Here is a 15,124-nt window from a genome sequence, read left to right as displayed (position 1 = left end):
CCGTGGACGTCACCCATCAGTGAGAACAAGCAGCCTGCTTGTCCTCGGAGAAAGGCAAGTTACATTTAGGTACAATAGGTATTTCCATGTCACCAGAGGGTTCACAATCTAAGTTTGTGGAGATGAAGTAATCTGCCTAAGATCACAAGGAGTATTAGTGGGATTTGAGTCCTACCTGCCCTGGTTCTCAGCCTCCACTCTAACTAGACCACAATAAAAACAGATATAATCAGAACAAAAGATGATATCTATAGAGTTTTCTAAATTAAAAGATCCTGTAGTCCACACCATAAGAAATGTCAAACTACATCCATGAAAACAGAAGGTTTTTTTAATTTCTTGTTACTTCATGTACTAACATTACAGTAAAATTTAGGGAAGTATCATTCGAGACTCTGACCAGTTCACCCACGTGGGAATCAGTAATAAGATATCAAAGTTGTTCTAAACTTCCCCAACTTGTTTCTTGCATAGTTCAGTATCCTGGCTCCGCCTCCTAGGCAGTGAAACTCCACTCACTCCCATTTCTTCTTTTGTTAAGGTGTAACCTTCTTGTAGGTAATATGAAGATGTTTAGTCATTGGCTGTGCACTTGTTGCCATGGAGACAGTTTGCTCCAGTTTCCCATCAGCAGTCAACCTGAAGTTTCTTGATATCTAAACAATGAATAAAGAAGAAACAAAATGCTGAATTAATATTTCAATAATTTATTTTTTTCCAGTGCATTTAATGGTGATGAAAGGGATTAGACTGATAGCATAAAGAGAATAAAACCATCCATCTACCATCTGAGCAAACACACTTCTGTTCTGTCTCATCCTTAAAATGTCCTTTCCCCCACTCACAACCTCATGAGAATATTCTATACCCCATGCAGCTTGGGCTGGAGAATCCTAAGTGCAGTGTACTTCACCCTAAGGCTTGGGGGCCCAGTGTGGCTCCCTGATTCTTCCCCCAATACATAGTCTCTCCCCACTTTCTCAGGAGGTTTGACAATGGCATTGTCTCCAGAACAGCTGTTCTATTTTCTTCCAGTATTGATTCTTAATGAGTCTGAGTGATATGGTGCCCAATTCTTATGCGATTTTCATAAGAATTTGAGCATTACATGGCTCAATTTCATTGACAGCTGCATTGTAACAGAAGAAAACAGAACAGCTATTCTGGCAGTACTGTCAGCAAGCTTATGAAGAAGGTGAGGGAGATTAACAAACTTGTGGACAGTCAACTTGGAAAGGCTAAGGATAGGGCAGGATGGGGGTCAACTGGTTAAGAGAAGCAGGGTGGCTGAGACTTGCTGGGATGGAGTTAAGGGAATGCATGGATTGGGGTGAAAGAGTATATGGAGCAGATGACCTGGGAGAACAGATCTTGGTGGGAGGAATTGTTAGGGGGGAATATAATTTAAGATGAGATGGACTAAGACACAGAGAATTTTTGTCAGGGAAGACGGGCTGAGGGAGAAGACTTCATGTGTCAAGTAGAAGGTCCCTATACAAGGGACTGACTGCATCACTGGAGGGTAACTGTCCTGGTTGGGCTATTTCATTGGAGGGGCACCTCTTTGCCCCAGGGTCCAGGGCAACTACTGCCTTGTCTGGCAAAAGTTCTGGCTCAAACATTTGATATTTTTTTCTACCAAAGTGGCCCTCATTTACAAAATAGTGACCAGCGATTTGAGCCGAATTGGAGAAGCAAACCCTTCTTTTAGACCTGCTGGAAAATTTGCCAGCAGAAGTCAGCAAGCAACATAATTACATACTTATCAAACCAAATCAAATCAACTGTAATGTGCATTCCAGGTTATTCCAGTACTCAGATCCAACACCACACCATTAATACACCTACCTATCCAGCAGCTTTTTAATGTGATCACACATCTCTACAATGCATCTCACTCCAGCCCCCTCTGCCATCTCAATAACAGCTCTGCCAATGCACCTCAATTCTGAACTGTGCTTGGGGAATTATTTCCTTTGGGCAGACTCTACTCATAAATATCCTATCCTATAAATGAAGAGTGACCGACGTGCCGCGCATGCGCAGAACATCTGCGCATGTGCGGCACGTCACAAATCTCTTCCGAGTTCTGACGTTGGCCAGCGAGCACCGGGCGGGCGGGGATCATCCGACAGCAGCTCCGAGGCGCACTCCGTCTCCGACAGGTACGATGAGCTGCTGCCGCAGCCGCTGTGACCCAGGCGCTTTCCACTGCCACCATCCCCTGGGGCGGCTTTCCTGGGCAGGGGCTCGGCTGCACCCGGCGTTGCTCCGACCGCTTTCTTGCCCGTTTTAATGGGCTCAATGGCTTGTATGGTATAAAAAACAGAAAAACTGCAGGTATAGAGGAGCATGAAAAGGTAGTATGTATGCAGATCTCTCTCATGCATATACATTAGGGCTATCCTGAAAATCTGACTGAACATATGCACCCTTGGTCTAGAAGTAAAAACATGAAAACTATACAAAAATATTAACCATCCTTTTATCAATGTGTGTAAAGCTTTTCTTTCCCTGAAGGAGCACAATGAGAGGTACTGTCTCTGCTGGTGGGGTATCTATTGTCTCGCTGAGAAATTGTATCTCTTAAAACTTGGGAGAAGACAGATTAATTCTGTAGGGATCGATATTCAAAAAACAATGTTCGACCACCTAAAGTTCTGGAAAATACTAAAAACGCACCTGTTCCAAAAGGCATACCCCACCGGCCCAACATAAGAACCAGAGTACCTACTACACAACAACACCAAGAATGTAATGCTCACCCCAACTCTCCCTCTTCCTACCTAATGTTTCACCAATGTATCTACCATATATGAACCCTATTCTACCCCAACCACACCTAGTACTTGTGCACACTCTATCTATTCAGAATGAGCCTGCAAATAGGTGGGAAAATGTGGGATACAAATGTAATAAATAAATAAAGTGACTTAACCGGCCAGCAGTGTTGGTCAAAATACTTAAGTAAAAGTAAAAATAAATGTACTTAATACTTAAGTAAAAGTACAATGAAGAACACATTAAAAAATTTACTTAAGTAAAAGTAAACAAGTTACTGCTTAATATAATACTTTTTGAGTAAAAAGAAAAATACCGTAACTACAGTGAAAGTAACTGTTGATAACCTTTTTATCCCAACAATTTTATTGCTCTACAATTTAATCTACTTTGCTTTTAGTAAAACTACATTTTGAAAATGACTGTCACTCATGTGAGTGCACTTGTGAGTCTTTAATCCACCACAGCTAAAAAGGTGTTCAACAATTGCATCATCAGGAAGTGGACTTTTTAGTCTGATAAAAAAGTTCCTTCAAATCAGGCCAGGCCATAATATTACTGATGCCTTTTAACTGGGTCTGCCTATACTGATCAAAGGAATCTCTGTCTGAAACACCTGACTTCCTTATAGCAAAGAATGCTTTATCACCATTACATAAGTACATACGTATTGCCAATCCAGGTCACAAATATCTGGCAAGATCCCAAAAAAGTACAAAATATTTTATGCTGCTTAGCCCAGAAATAGTGGATTTTCCCCGAGTCCATTTAATAATGGTCTATGGACTTTTCCTTTAGGAAGCCGTCCAAACCTTTTTAAAACTCCGTTAAGCTAACTGCCTTTACCACATTCTTTGGCAACGAATTCCAGAGTTTAATTACACGTTAAGTGCAGAAAACTTTTCTCTGATTTGTTTTAAATTTACTACATTGTAGCTTCATCGCATTCCCCCAAGTCCTAGTATTTTTGGAAAACGTAAACACACGCTTCACATCTACCCGTTCAACTCCACTCATTATTTTATAGACCTCTATCATATCTCCCCTCAGCCGCCTTTTCACCAAGCTGAACAGCCCTAGCCGCTTTAGCCTTTCCTCATAGGGAAGTCGTCCCATCCCCTTTATCATTTTCATCGCCCTTCTCTGCACCTTTTCTAATTCCACTATATCTTTTTTGAGATGCGGCGACCAGAACTGAACACAATATTCAAGGTGCGGTTGCACCATGGAGCGATACAAAGGCATTATAACATCCTCATTTTTGTTTTCCATTCCTTTCCTAATACCGTATTTTTCGGACTATAAGACGCACTGGACCATAAGACGCACCTAGGTTTTAGAGGAGGGAAATAGGAAAAAAAAATTTCAGACTATAAGACACACTTTTTCCCTCCTCTAAAACCTAGGTGCTCCGGTGTGTCTTGTTCGAATCCCTCCCTCCAAGTTCGGGATCGCCCTCCCTAGGGTTACCTCCCCTCCCCCCGGCCCTGTCACCACCTCTCCCCTTACTCACGCGATCTTCCCTGGTGGTCTAGTGACGTCGGGGCAGGAAAGAGCCGAGACCATCATCACAGGCAGCATACAGGAGGATGCAGAGCAGCGCGCTGGGCAGGAAAGAGGGGGCTCTTTCCTGCCCCGACATCACTAGACCACCAGGGAAGATCGTGTGAGTAAGGGGAGAGGTGGTGACAGGGCCGGGGGGAGGGGAGGTAACCCTAGGGAGGGCGATCCCGAACTCGGAGGGAGGGCGGCCTGCTAAATCTCTACCTTCGGACTATAAGACGCACCCCCCATTTTCCTCCCAAATTTGGGGGGAAAAAGTGCGTCTTATAGTCCGAAAAATACGGTAATACCTAACATTCTATTTGCTTTCTTAGCCACAGTAGCACACTGAGCAGAAGGTTTCAACGTATCATCAATGACGACACCTAGATCCCTTTCTTGGTCTGTGACTCCTAACGTGGAACCTTGCATGATGTAGCTATAATTCGGGTTCCTCTTTCCCACATATATCACTTTGCACTTTCTCACATTAAGCGTCATCTGCCATTTAGACGCCCAGTCTCGTAAGGTTCTCTTGTAATTTTTCACAAGCCTCCCGCGATTTAACAACTTTGTGTCATCAGCAAATTTAATTACCTCACTAGTTACTCCCATCTCAAGATCATTTATAAATATGTTAAAAAGCAGCGGTCCCAGCACAGACCCCTGGGGAACCCCACTAACTACCTTCTCCATTGAGAATACTGACCATTTAACCCTACTCTTTGTTTTCTATCTTTCAACCAGTTTTTAATCTACAATAGAACACTACCTCCTATCCCATGACTCTCCAATTTCCTCTGGAGTCTTTCATGAGGTACTTTGTCAAACGCCTTCTGAAAACCCAGATACACAATATCAACCAGCTCACCTTTATCCACATTGCAAATAAATGCAGTAGATTGGTGAGGCAAGATTTCCCTTCACTAAATCCATGCTTTTGAATATGCTCTGTAATTTTTTTCTTAATAGTCTCTACCATTTTGCCCGGCACTGATGTCAGACTCACTGGTCTATAATTTCCCGGATCTACTATTACTACTACTACTTGACATTTCTAAAGCGCTACAAGGGTTACACAGCGCTGTACAATTTAACATAGGACAGTCCCTGCTCAAAGGAGCTTACAATCTAAAGGACAAATGTACAGTCAGTCAAATAGGGGCAGTCTAGATTTCCTGAAAGGTATAAAGGTTAGGTGCCGAAAGCAACATTGAAGAGGTGGGTTTTGATCTCCACTGGAACCTTTAAAAAAAATCGGCATTACATTGGCCACCTTCCAATCTTCCGGTACTACGCTCAATTTTAAGGATAAATTACATATTACTAACAACAGCTCCGCAAGCTCATTTTTCAGTTCTATCAGTACTCTGGGATGAATACCATCCGGTCCAGATTTGCTACTCTTCAGTTTGTAGAACTGCCCCATTACATTCTCCAGGTTTACAGAGAATTCATTAAGTTTCTCTGACTCGTCAGCTTCGAATACCATTTCCGGCACCGGTATCCCACCCTATCTTCCCTGTATTGGTGATACCTTTGAAAGAAGCCTTATTCCGAACCATGCGCTTTTGAGCTTCCCCCCGTTTCTAGTTTACAGTCATTGTTGTCATTATCACCTGCATTAGTATTAGTGCTAATTCATCACTTGCATCTTCATCTTTATTATCATTGAAATTTGAAATCATTGTCTGTTGTCCTATTTTTTATCTGATGGTAAACTCTGAATATCTTCAAGAACTGATGCATGCTTTTGTTTTTTCATCTTCACTGGTGGTCCTTTCCTTATTGGTCTTTTTTAAAGATTCTTTGTCTGATTCACAAAACCTTCTTTTCTTTCTTCTTGATTATTCCTTACACTCTTTGAAGATGTTTATGTTGCTTGGACTCTCACCACTTAGTTTGTCCAGCACCCAAACTAGCTCATCTCAAGTCCACAAGACACATTGCTTTTTATTTTCTTGGTCCAAAACTCTGGAATGACCTACCCCCCTCTACTTGTTCTGAACTTTATTTTAAGAAATTTAAATCTTTACTTAAATCCCATTACTTTTCTGTTGCTTTTGGGTTGCCTCAGTGATGATGTTTCCTAACTAGGGTGTCAACTGTTTTTATTTAATTGTAAGTGATGAGTACTCTTGGTTCATGTGTTTTCTTTTCTATCATAATGGAATTCTTTTCTCTCTGTGTTTTTAATCTTTTTTTTTATTTTTTTTTAGTTCTTTTGTAAACCACTCTGACCTGTCTGTATAACAAATTTTAATAAACATAAACATATGTATGGAAACTCTTGTCTTAAGGGCAGACAAGCAGACTATCAATCCAGTGGACTGTTATGCTAATGTAAAATTTCCTATGGGATGGCCAGCAGTCTGTTGTGATAAAGACATATGTCTGTTCACAAAGAACTGCAACCAGCTTCAGCTTCATCTCCGCTTTAAAATGACCGAACTCATCACTGTTTGGCTGGAGACTAGTAACCAGTTCAACAAGCACAGGCAAGTTCTACTGTTCTCATACGCTGTATTCCCTGAACACCAAAATTTAAGATGAGATGATCCATTGTTTGTGTGATGAGGTTTGCAATTGCAAACTCCTCTTCCAGATTTTGCTGTTTCATTTGGTTTACTGAGGAATCATCATTTAGGTCTCTCAGCTACTTTCACTTTTAACTGCAAGCATCAGAAGTAACTAGGTAAAAGTAGTAAAAATTGGTAAAATTATTACTTCGGTAAAAGTAACAAATTTTTCATGTACTTCTTTACAAGTAAAATAATAAAACCTTTACTTAATTACAATAATTAGTTATATTTACTTAGCTCAGACTTTAACTATTTCTATCTGAGGTGTGGGAGCAAGCTCCACCAAAAGCTTTGTGCAATTTAACATCAGGACAATGGCTCTTTAAACTGAAGCACCTATGCAGTCTCAATCAATTGTCACTCTGATTTTGCTGACTGTATACCATCTAATTGGGTTCAGACTTTAACTATTTTCTATCTGGGTGTGGGAGCAAGCTTCGCCTACTTTTGCTGTCAACCAGCGCTAATGGCTGTTTAAATCGAAGTGCCTAACGGTGTGCCACCGTTCGGCATGTCGCCTAAGGCACGAGCTTTGTGCAGCAACTAGGTGCAGAGTCTGAAGCAGGAAGTTGGTATTGAATTCTAAAAGATTTTAAAGAGTTTTTAGTCAATGTTCTTTCTCCTCTGTGAAAAAAAAATTAAGATTGAGAGTAAATTTCATCTAGTTAATTTAAGGCTTATATTTGGCAGTACATAGATTATTTTTAATATGCATTGGTTAAAAATATTGAGTTTTAAATATTTGGGTTATGGTCTCTTAGGCGGGCAGGGATTGAGTAGAATAGGGGTTTCAGACTCCTCTTTTATTCCTACTATTTGTAGTAGATCTAGGCGAGATAAAAATATTCGTAATATAAATTTGAGCCAAAGATACAATGTCATTGATTGCGGCTTTCTACCACAATGCATACCTGAGACTATAGTTACTAACAGAGATATAAGGAAGAAATATAGAAATAGGAACGTAGATAATTTGATGCAGGTTAAATTAGAAGTTATAGCAGTAGAACATTACACTGTTACAGAGGCTATTTATTTTAATGCTCGATCAGTTTGCAACAAGAAAGAGCTAATTGGAGATTAAATTATAGATAGACATCCTGGATTGATTATGATTACAGAAACCTGGCTTCCAGATAAACACTCTCCTTTGATTTTATTGATTTGTCCTCCAGGTTATAAAATTATTTATAGTGTTAGAAAGGACATAAAGGGAGGAGGATTAGCTCTGTTATACAGGGATTTTTATAATTTCAAACTCATACATAGTAGTACAGAGAAGTCTTTAGAATATATGGTTTGTCAATTTTTAAATAGCGGTAGTAAAAATACCATAGGCTTTCTTTTAATATATAGACCTCCAGGGAACTGGAACTTGGTTCAGAATAAAATTTTAGAAGTAAGTAGTCAATATGCAATTAGATATGATAAAGGATCAGGATCAGGATCTATCAGTCAGTCAATTTAAAGAATTTTTGTTTTCCCTAAACTTGGAGATCTGTCCAACTGCTATAATTTATAACAAGAGTCATATGCTAGATATTATAGTGTATACTAAAGAGAATGACTCTGAATCATTGATTGGTAATATATCCTGGGAATCAATGTTTTGGACAGACCATTATCTTGCTACTTTTTTATGTGAGAATTTTAGATAATAGGAATAATATAGGAAGAAGCGAGGTAAAAAAAATTACATTATATCTCGTAAATATCCTGAAATAGCTGTCTTTTGGAAAGCAGTAATAGAGAATTTGGAACTGCTTTCTACAAACATACAGAGTATGATCTATTTTGGGGATGATACTACAAAAAGGGTATTAGATAAATTAGCTCCTCTACATAAAAAATAGAGAAACAAAGAATTAGATAATCCTGCACTTACAAAAATTTCCAACGACCTGTTACTGGCCAAATTCAAAGGTCTCTATTCTATCCTCATCCTTCTCGATCTATCCGCCGCTTTTGACACTGTTGATCACAGCTTACTCCTTGATACGTTGTGTTCACTTGGATTCCAGGGCTCTGTTCTTTCCTGGTTCTCCTCCTACCTCTCGCTTCGCACCTTTAATGTACACTCTGGTGGATCCTCTTCCACTTCTATCCCACTACCAATCAGTGTACCTCAGGGTTCTGTTCTCGGTCCTCTCCTGTTCTCCATCTACACTTCTTTCCTTGGCTCTCTGATATCATCCCATGGCTTTCAATACCATCTCTATGGGGACGACTCCTAGATCTACCTCTCTACCCCCAAAATCTCAACCAGCATCCAGACAAATGTATCAGCCTGCCTATCTGATATCGCTGCCCGGATGTCTCAACGTCATCTGAAACTTAACATGGTTAAAACCGAGTTTCTCATCTTTATTTATTTATTAAGGTATTTGTACCCCACATTATCCCCACAGACATGCAGGCTCAATGTGGCTTACATAAACCGGAGAGAGAGAGAACTCCGGAGATATCAGATACAAATGAAAATAGTAGAGTAGAAGGTCAAGAAAGAAAGGAAACGTTACATATAACAGTACAAAAGATTAGGACTAAACAGGATCCATGTATGCCAGGTGGTAGAAGCAATGGTTTACATTGTTCCTGGAGAAAATGCTTTGGTAAACAGATGTGTTTTTAGTGCCTTGCGAAAGGTCAGGTAGTCCCTCAGACTGGTGATGTCTCTAGGAAGTGCATTCCATAGCTGCACACTGATAAAGGGAAAGCTTGATGCCTGAATAGATCCGTGCTTATAGCCTTTCCAGCTGGGGTAGTGCAAGGTGAGATATAATCTGGAAGACGGGTCTGCATTTCTGGCCAGCAAGTCAATCATATTCAGCATATAACTTGGGACTTCACCGTTGATGATTTTGTGGACCATGGTGCAAACCTTGAATTCAATACGCTCCTTAATCGGAAGCCAGTGAAGTTTAGCAAGAAGAGGCATCGCGCTATCGAACCGAGCTTTATTGAAGACAAGCCAAGCCGCCGTATTTTGGACAGTCTGTAGCTTTCTCAAGACAAAGCCCTTACACCCTGCTAATGTACCATTGCAATAGTCCATGTGACAGAGCACCAATGATTGTACCATATTTCTAAAGCGTGGTCTCGGGAAGAGGTGGCGTACTCGCTTGAGCTTCCACAGCGTGATGAACATCTTCTTGGCTTGCGCCTTTGCTTGACTTTCAAATGTTAACAAACGGTCAAATATTACTCCCAAAATTTTCAAACTATCAGAGATTGGAAGGGTTAGACTATTGACCACAATAGAAGTGGGAGGGATGTACTTGCGCTGGGAAGTCACAACAAGGCAGTGTGTTTTCTCTGCATTGAGTTTTAGCTTGAAAGCGGTTGCCCATGAGTCCATGACTTGCAGGACGGTTTCGATAGACTGAAGAATTTCTGAGACTGTAAAATTGAATGGCATATATACTACAACATCGTCGGCGGCATAAATATACGGATTTAGCCCCAAATGAGCTAATGTGTTGGCCAATGGGGTCATCATAATGTTGAAAAGGATTGGCGACAGGGGAGAACCTTGAGGCATGCCACAGTCTGCACTCCATGCCGATGAGAAGTGTGTATTCACTTTGACCTTGTATGATCGAAGCGTGAGAAATCCCTGCAGCCACTTGAGTACGTTGCCTCCTACTCCCATTTCGTCCAGCAGTCTTAAAAGAATATGGTGATTGACCATGTCAAATGCACTCAACAGATCAAATTGGAGGAGCAGCATGTTCTTGCCGGTGGCAAGTTCCTGCCTGAGCTTTGTTAGTAGATTGAGCAGTGCTGTTTCAGTGCTGTGCCCTGCACGGAAGCCTGATTGAGAAGAGGCAAGCAGATTGAAATTTAGGATATAATCCGTGAGTTGACTGGTGACCACACTTTCCATTAGCTTGACTAAAAGTGGCATGGATGCTACCGGCCTATAATTAGTCACATCAACAACCTTTTTCTTGCTGTCTTTCGGTATGAGTGTTAAAACAATGCTTCCATTATCCTCTGGAAATAAACCACACTGAAGCATATGATTGAGATAGGATGTTAGATGATCAAGAAAGTAGGATGGGGCTGCTTTCATGAGATAATTCGGGCATGCGTCTAGACAATAATGCTTTCTGGAGTATTTGCTGAGCGCCTTAGAAACTGTCAAGGTAGTCCAGAATCTGTCAACCGGAAATGAATCCACAGTGGGCTCCAAAACAGCTGGGAAATCTTCAAAAGCAGAGGTGGCAGGTGGGAACGACAAACGGAGTTTTGTAATTTTGTCTTTAAAGTACTGTGCTAGCTGAGCAGCAGACGGGTGGTCAATGGTCGAAGAGACAACTGAATTTGTGTTAATGAGCTTATTTAAGAGTTGATATAATATCTTTGAGTCACAGTTATCTTTACCCACTTTGACCTAATAGAACCTTCACCTGGCTTGCCTGATAGCATACTTGTATTTCCTCTGCATATTCTTCCAGGTAAGGAATGTCGTCCCGTTTTTCTTTTTCATCGAGCCTTCTAGTTTTTTTTCAACTGATTGAGCTCATCAGTGAACTACGGGGAGAAGTAATGCACATGCGGAGACCTAATTTTAAGTGGTGCAATGTCGTCTAGTACACGGTGACAGTGTGAAGTCCACTCCGCTAGGAAGTTAGTTAAATCAGGCTGTATCAACCAATCCATATCATAGATGGTCTGCTAAAATTGTACCACATCTATACAACCTCTTGTGGTGAATGGAGTATAATGTTCTTTTGGATGGGTTACCTTTTTTGACCAGTGAATGGATAGATTAAATTTAAAATGATCAGACCATGGAATTTGTGTCCATCTAGAAGTAACTATGGCTATGCCAAGATCTCCAGAAAGATTATGAGAAAAGAGGTCTAAGGTGTACCCTTTAATATGCGTCGAGTATGCTGCTGGACACGAGAGATCCCAGAGTTGTAGGAACTCCTTACAATCTTGAGCTGTACCGGAGTCGGTGTCCTTGAGGTGAAGATTGATATCCTCTAATAAGATAATGTTTGTGCTGGATGCACAAGCCTGCGATATGTAGTTCATGTTGAACCTCGAACCAGCTACCAGGGGGTCTGTAAAAGAGGACACAGTTCAACTGATCCTTCAGAGCTTTGTTGTGAAGTCTAATAGTAACAATTTCTAACAGTTTTGTAAAAGACTCTCCCACCACGTCCACTATAAAGTCTGATCTGTAAACTAATGCTAAGCCGCCATCTCTTTTGCCATTTCTAGTCCAGTGTTTTAGTTTATAGCCTGGAGGGCACAGGTCCAAGATGATAGGGTCTGATTGTTGATGGATCCAGGTTTCTGTGAGAAAGAGAAGGTCAAGGTTGTCTGCCCCAATCCAATCGGAAAGTATAACCGTTTTGTTATCTTTCCCCCTAAACCCACCTCTCTTCTCCCCCCTTTCTCTATTTCTGTGGATGGCACTCTCGTTCTCCCTGTCTCATCAGCTTGTAACCTTGGGGTCATCTTCGACTCCTCTCTCTCCTTCTCTGTTCACATTCAGCAGATTGCCAAAACCTGTCGTTTCTTTCTCTATAACATCAGCAAAATCCGTCCCTTCCTCTCTGAGCACTCTACCAGAAACCTTATCCACACTCTTATCACCTGTCGCCTAGATTATTGCAACCTGCTTCTCACCAGCCTCCCACTTAGCCATCTCTCTCCTCTTAAATCAGTCCAAAACTCTGCTGCGCGACTCATTTTCCGCCAGAGTCGCTATGCTCACATTAGCCCTCTCCTCAAGTCACTTCACTGGCTCCCTATCCGTTTCCGCATTCAATTCAAACCTCTCTTACTGACCTATAAATGCATTCACTCTACCGCTCCCCAGTACCTCTCCTCTTGTTTCTCCCTACACCCCCCCTCGGGTACTCCGTTCTGTGGATAAATCTCTCTTGTCTGTCCCCTTCTCCTCTACTGCTAATTCCAGACTCTGTTCCTTTTATCTCGCTGCACCTCATGCCTGGAATAGACTTCTCGAGTCTGTACGTCGAGCCCTGTCTTTGGCCGTTTTCAAATCCAGGCTAAAAGCCCACCTCTTTAACGCTGCTTTTGACTCTTAACCACCACTCACTTGCCCTGTACCCTTTTATCCCCACCTCTTTAATTCCCTTACCTCTTAGTTGTTCTGTCTGTTTGCCGTCCTATTTATATTGTGAGCTCTTTGCGCAGGGACTGTCTTTTCATGTATGGTGTACAGTGCTGCATATGCCTTGTAGCGCTATAGAAGTGATAAGTAGTAGTAGTAGTAGTAGTAATCCCTGATTTACAGAATCACTACAAACTTTAAAAAGAACTTGTAGAAAGAATGAAAGAAAATGGAAGAAAACCAGAGAAAAAGAGGATCACCAAATTTGGAGAGATGGCATTAGAGATTATAAGAAAGTCATATAGAAAGCTAAATTTCAATTTTTTTGAAAAAAACAAATAAAAGAATCAGATAATTCATCTAAAGCACTATTCAATGTTTATAGAACTTTGACAAATACTGAAAGAACTAAAAGCGTTTCAATTTCATCACTGCCCTCAGCTGAAGGATTAGCTAATATTTTCAATTGAAGGTGAACAATATTCGGAATTTGTTTATCCAGAATAAAGCGAAGATACTTAACTGTAGCAGGTATTCTCCGAGGACAGCTGGCTGATCATTCTCACAAGTTGGTCAACGATCCGCGTGGCCCGGGAACTGGCATAATACATAGCAAAAAGAAAAAACTTTGCTAGAACCTTCTGCTGTGTGTGCTGCGCCACATATGGCGGAATGCCTTCCTGCCCGCTGTGCGACTGCGCTCCTCAGTTTAATCCCAAAGCATAAATAAAAGAAACAACTCCAAGGTATTTTGGTGGGTCCCGGAGTACTTCTTATGCCTTTTCTAGGCGTAGGTATGTTCCGGTGTCTCGCCAGCCTGGTCAGTCTACACTGCAGTATGCTCGCACCTAAGGCCCCTGCTGCTCCCCAGCAAAAGCAAGGGACGGGCTTTTGACTGGCTCCAGCAGAGCATAGCCACCATAAAAGTGTCCATGCCGGATGACTTACCAGTTGGGGAGAGGCTAAATATTTTTCATCAAAGGTGGCCTCTCATAACCTCCAACCTGTGGGTTCTTCAAATAGTCTGGTTAGGATACACCCTCAATTTGGTATCCAAACCTCCAAATTGCCCACCGAGAGCTCATTTGTTCAGCTCTCAGCACAAGCTGGTACTTGCAGAGGAATTCTCTGCCCATCTATAAGCCCATGTCACGTCTTCACATGAGATCTGCTCAATGGACTCTGGCTTCTCAGTGGTATTAAGCCACGGGGAGTCTAGAAGATGTCATCCGAGTGTCCCCCGAGCTGGTACGCTGTCTTCATTGGTGGACAATTCGGTCCAATCTGACCTTGGGATACACATTTCAAATTCCTCAGCCACAATAAGTGCTGATGACAGATGCATCACTTATGGGGTGGTGGGCTCATGTAGATGGGCTGCACACTCAAGGAGCCTGGTCCCTCCAGGAAACAGGTTTCCAGATCAACTTTCTGGAGCTCTGAGCGATCTGGAACACTAAGGACTTTCAGAGATTGGCTGTCCAACCACATTATTTTAGCTGAAACAGACAATCAGGTTGAAATGTATTACACCAACAAGCAGGGGGCACCGGATCTCACCCTCTTTGTAAGAAAGCCAGACAGATGTGGCTCTGGGCACGCCGTTACCGCATGTTTCTGCAAGCAACGTATCTGGCACGCATAAACAACAGTCTGGCTGACAGGCTGAGCAGGGTAATGCAACCACACGAGTGGTCTCTGAACATGGGTGTAGCCCGCAAGATCTTCCGAGCGTGGGGCACCCCCTTAGTGGATCTCTTCGCCACTCAACCCAATCACAAGGTCCTTCAGTTCTGTTCCAGGCTTCAGGCCCACAACAGACTAGCATCAGACACATTCCTTCTTCATTGGGGAATAGGCCTTCTGTATGCGTATCCTCCCATACCTCTAGTGGGAAAAACTTTGTTGAAACTCATGCAAGACAGCGAAACCATGATCCTGAACGCACCTTACTACCCACGTCAGATTTGGTTCCCCGTTCTTAAGGAATTGTCCTTCGAAGAACCATGGAGATTGGACTGTTTTCCAACCCTCATCATGCAGAATGAGTGGTCGCTTCTACATCCCAACCTCCAGTCTCTGGCTCTCATGGCCTGGATGTTGAGAGCTTAGAATTTGCTTC

The 15,124-nt window shown here is 41.9% G+C and overlaps 1 protein-coding gene across 5 annotated transcripts in view; it reads right to left on the bottom strand.

The window, feature by feature from the left end:
* Positions 1 to 309: 309 nt before the first annotated feature.
* The window catches only part of THAP4 (THAP domain containing 4), a 563,666-nt gene continuing 548,851 nt past the window's right edge, over positions 310 to 15,124 (bottom strand). For 4 of the 5 annotated variants that reach the window (XM_030215984.1, XM_030215988.1, XM_030215987.1 and 1 more), the window contains one exon: positions 310 to 656. In XM_030215984.1, coding sequence (XP_030071844.1) covers positions 537 to 656 — 120 coding nt within the window. In that variant the 3' untranslated portion in view covers positions 310 to 536. The remainder of the gene's footprint in view (positions 657 to 15,124) is intronic. The other variant, XM_030215985.1, reaches the window with a different exon arrangement.

The sequence above is a fragment of the Microcaecilia unicolor genome, chromosome 10, assembly GCF_901765095.1.
Source record: "Microcaecilia unicolor chromosome 10, aMicUni1.1, whole genome shotgun sequence".
Lineage (NCBI taxonomy): Eukaryota > Metazoa > Chordata > Amphibia > Gymnophiona > Siphonopidae > Microcaecilia > Microcaecilia unicolor.
This window is presented reverse-complemented; position numbering and strand designations above follow the sequence as displayed.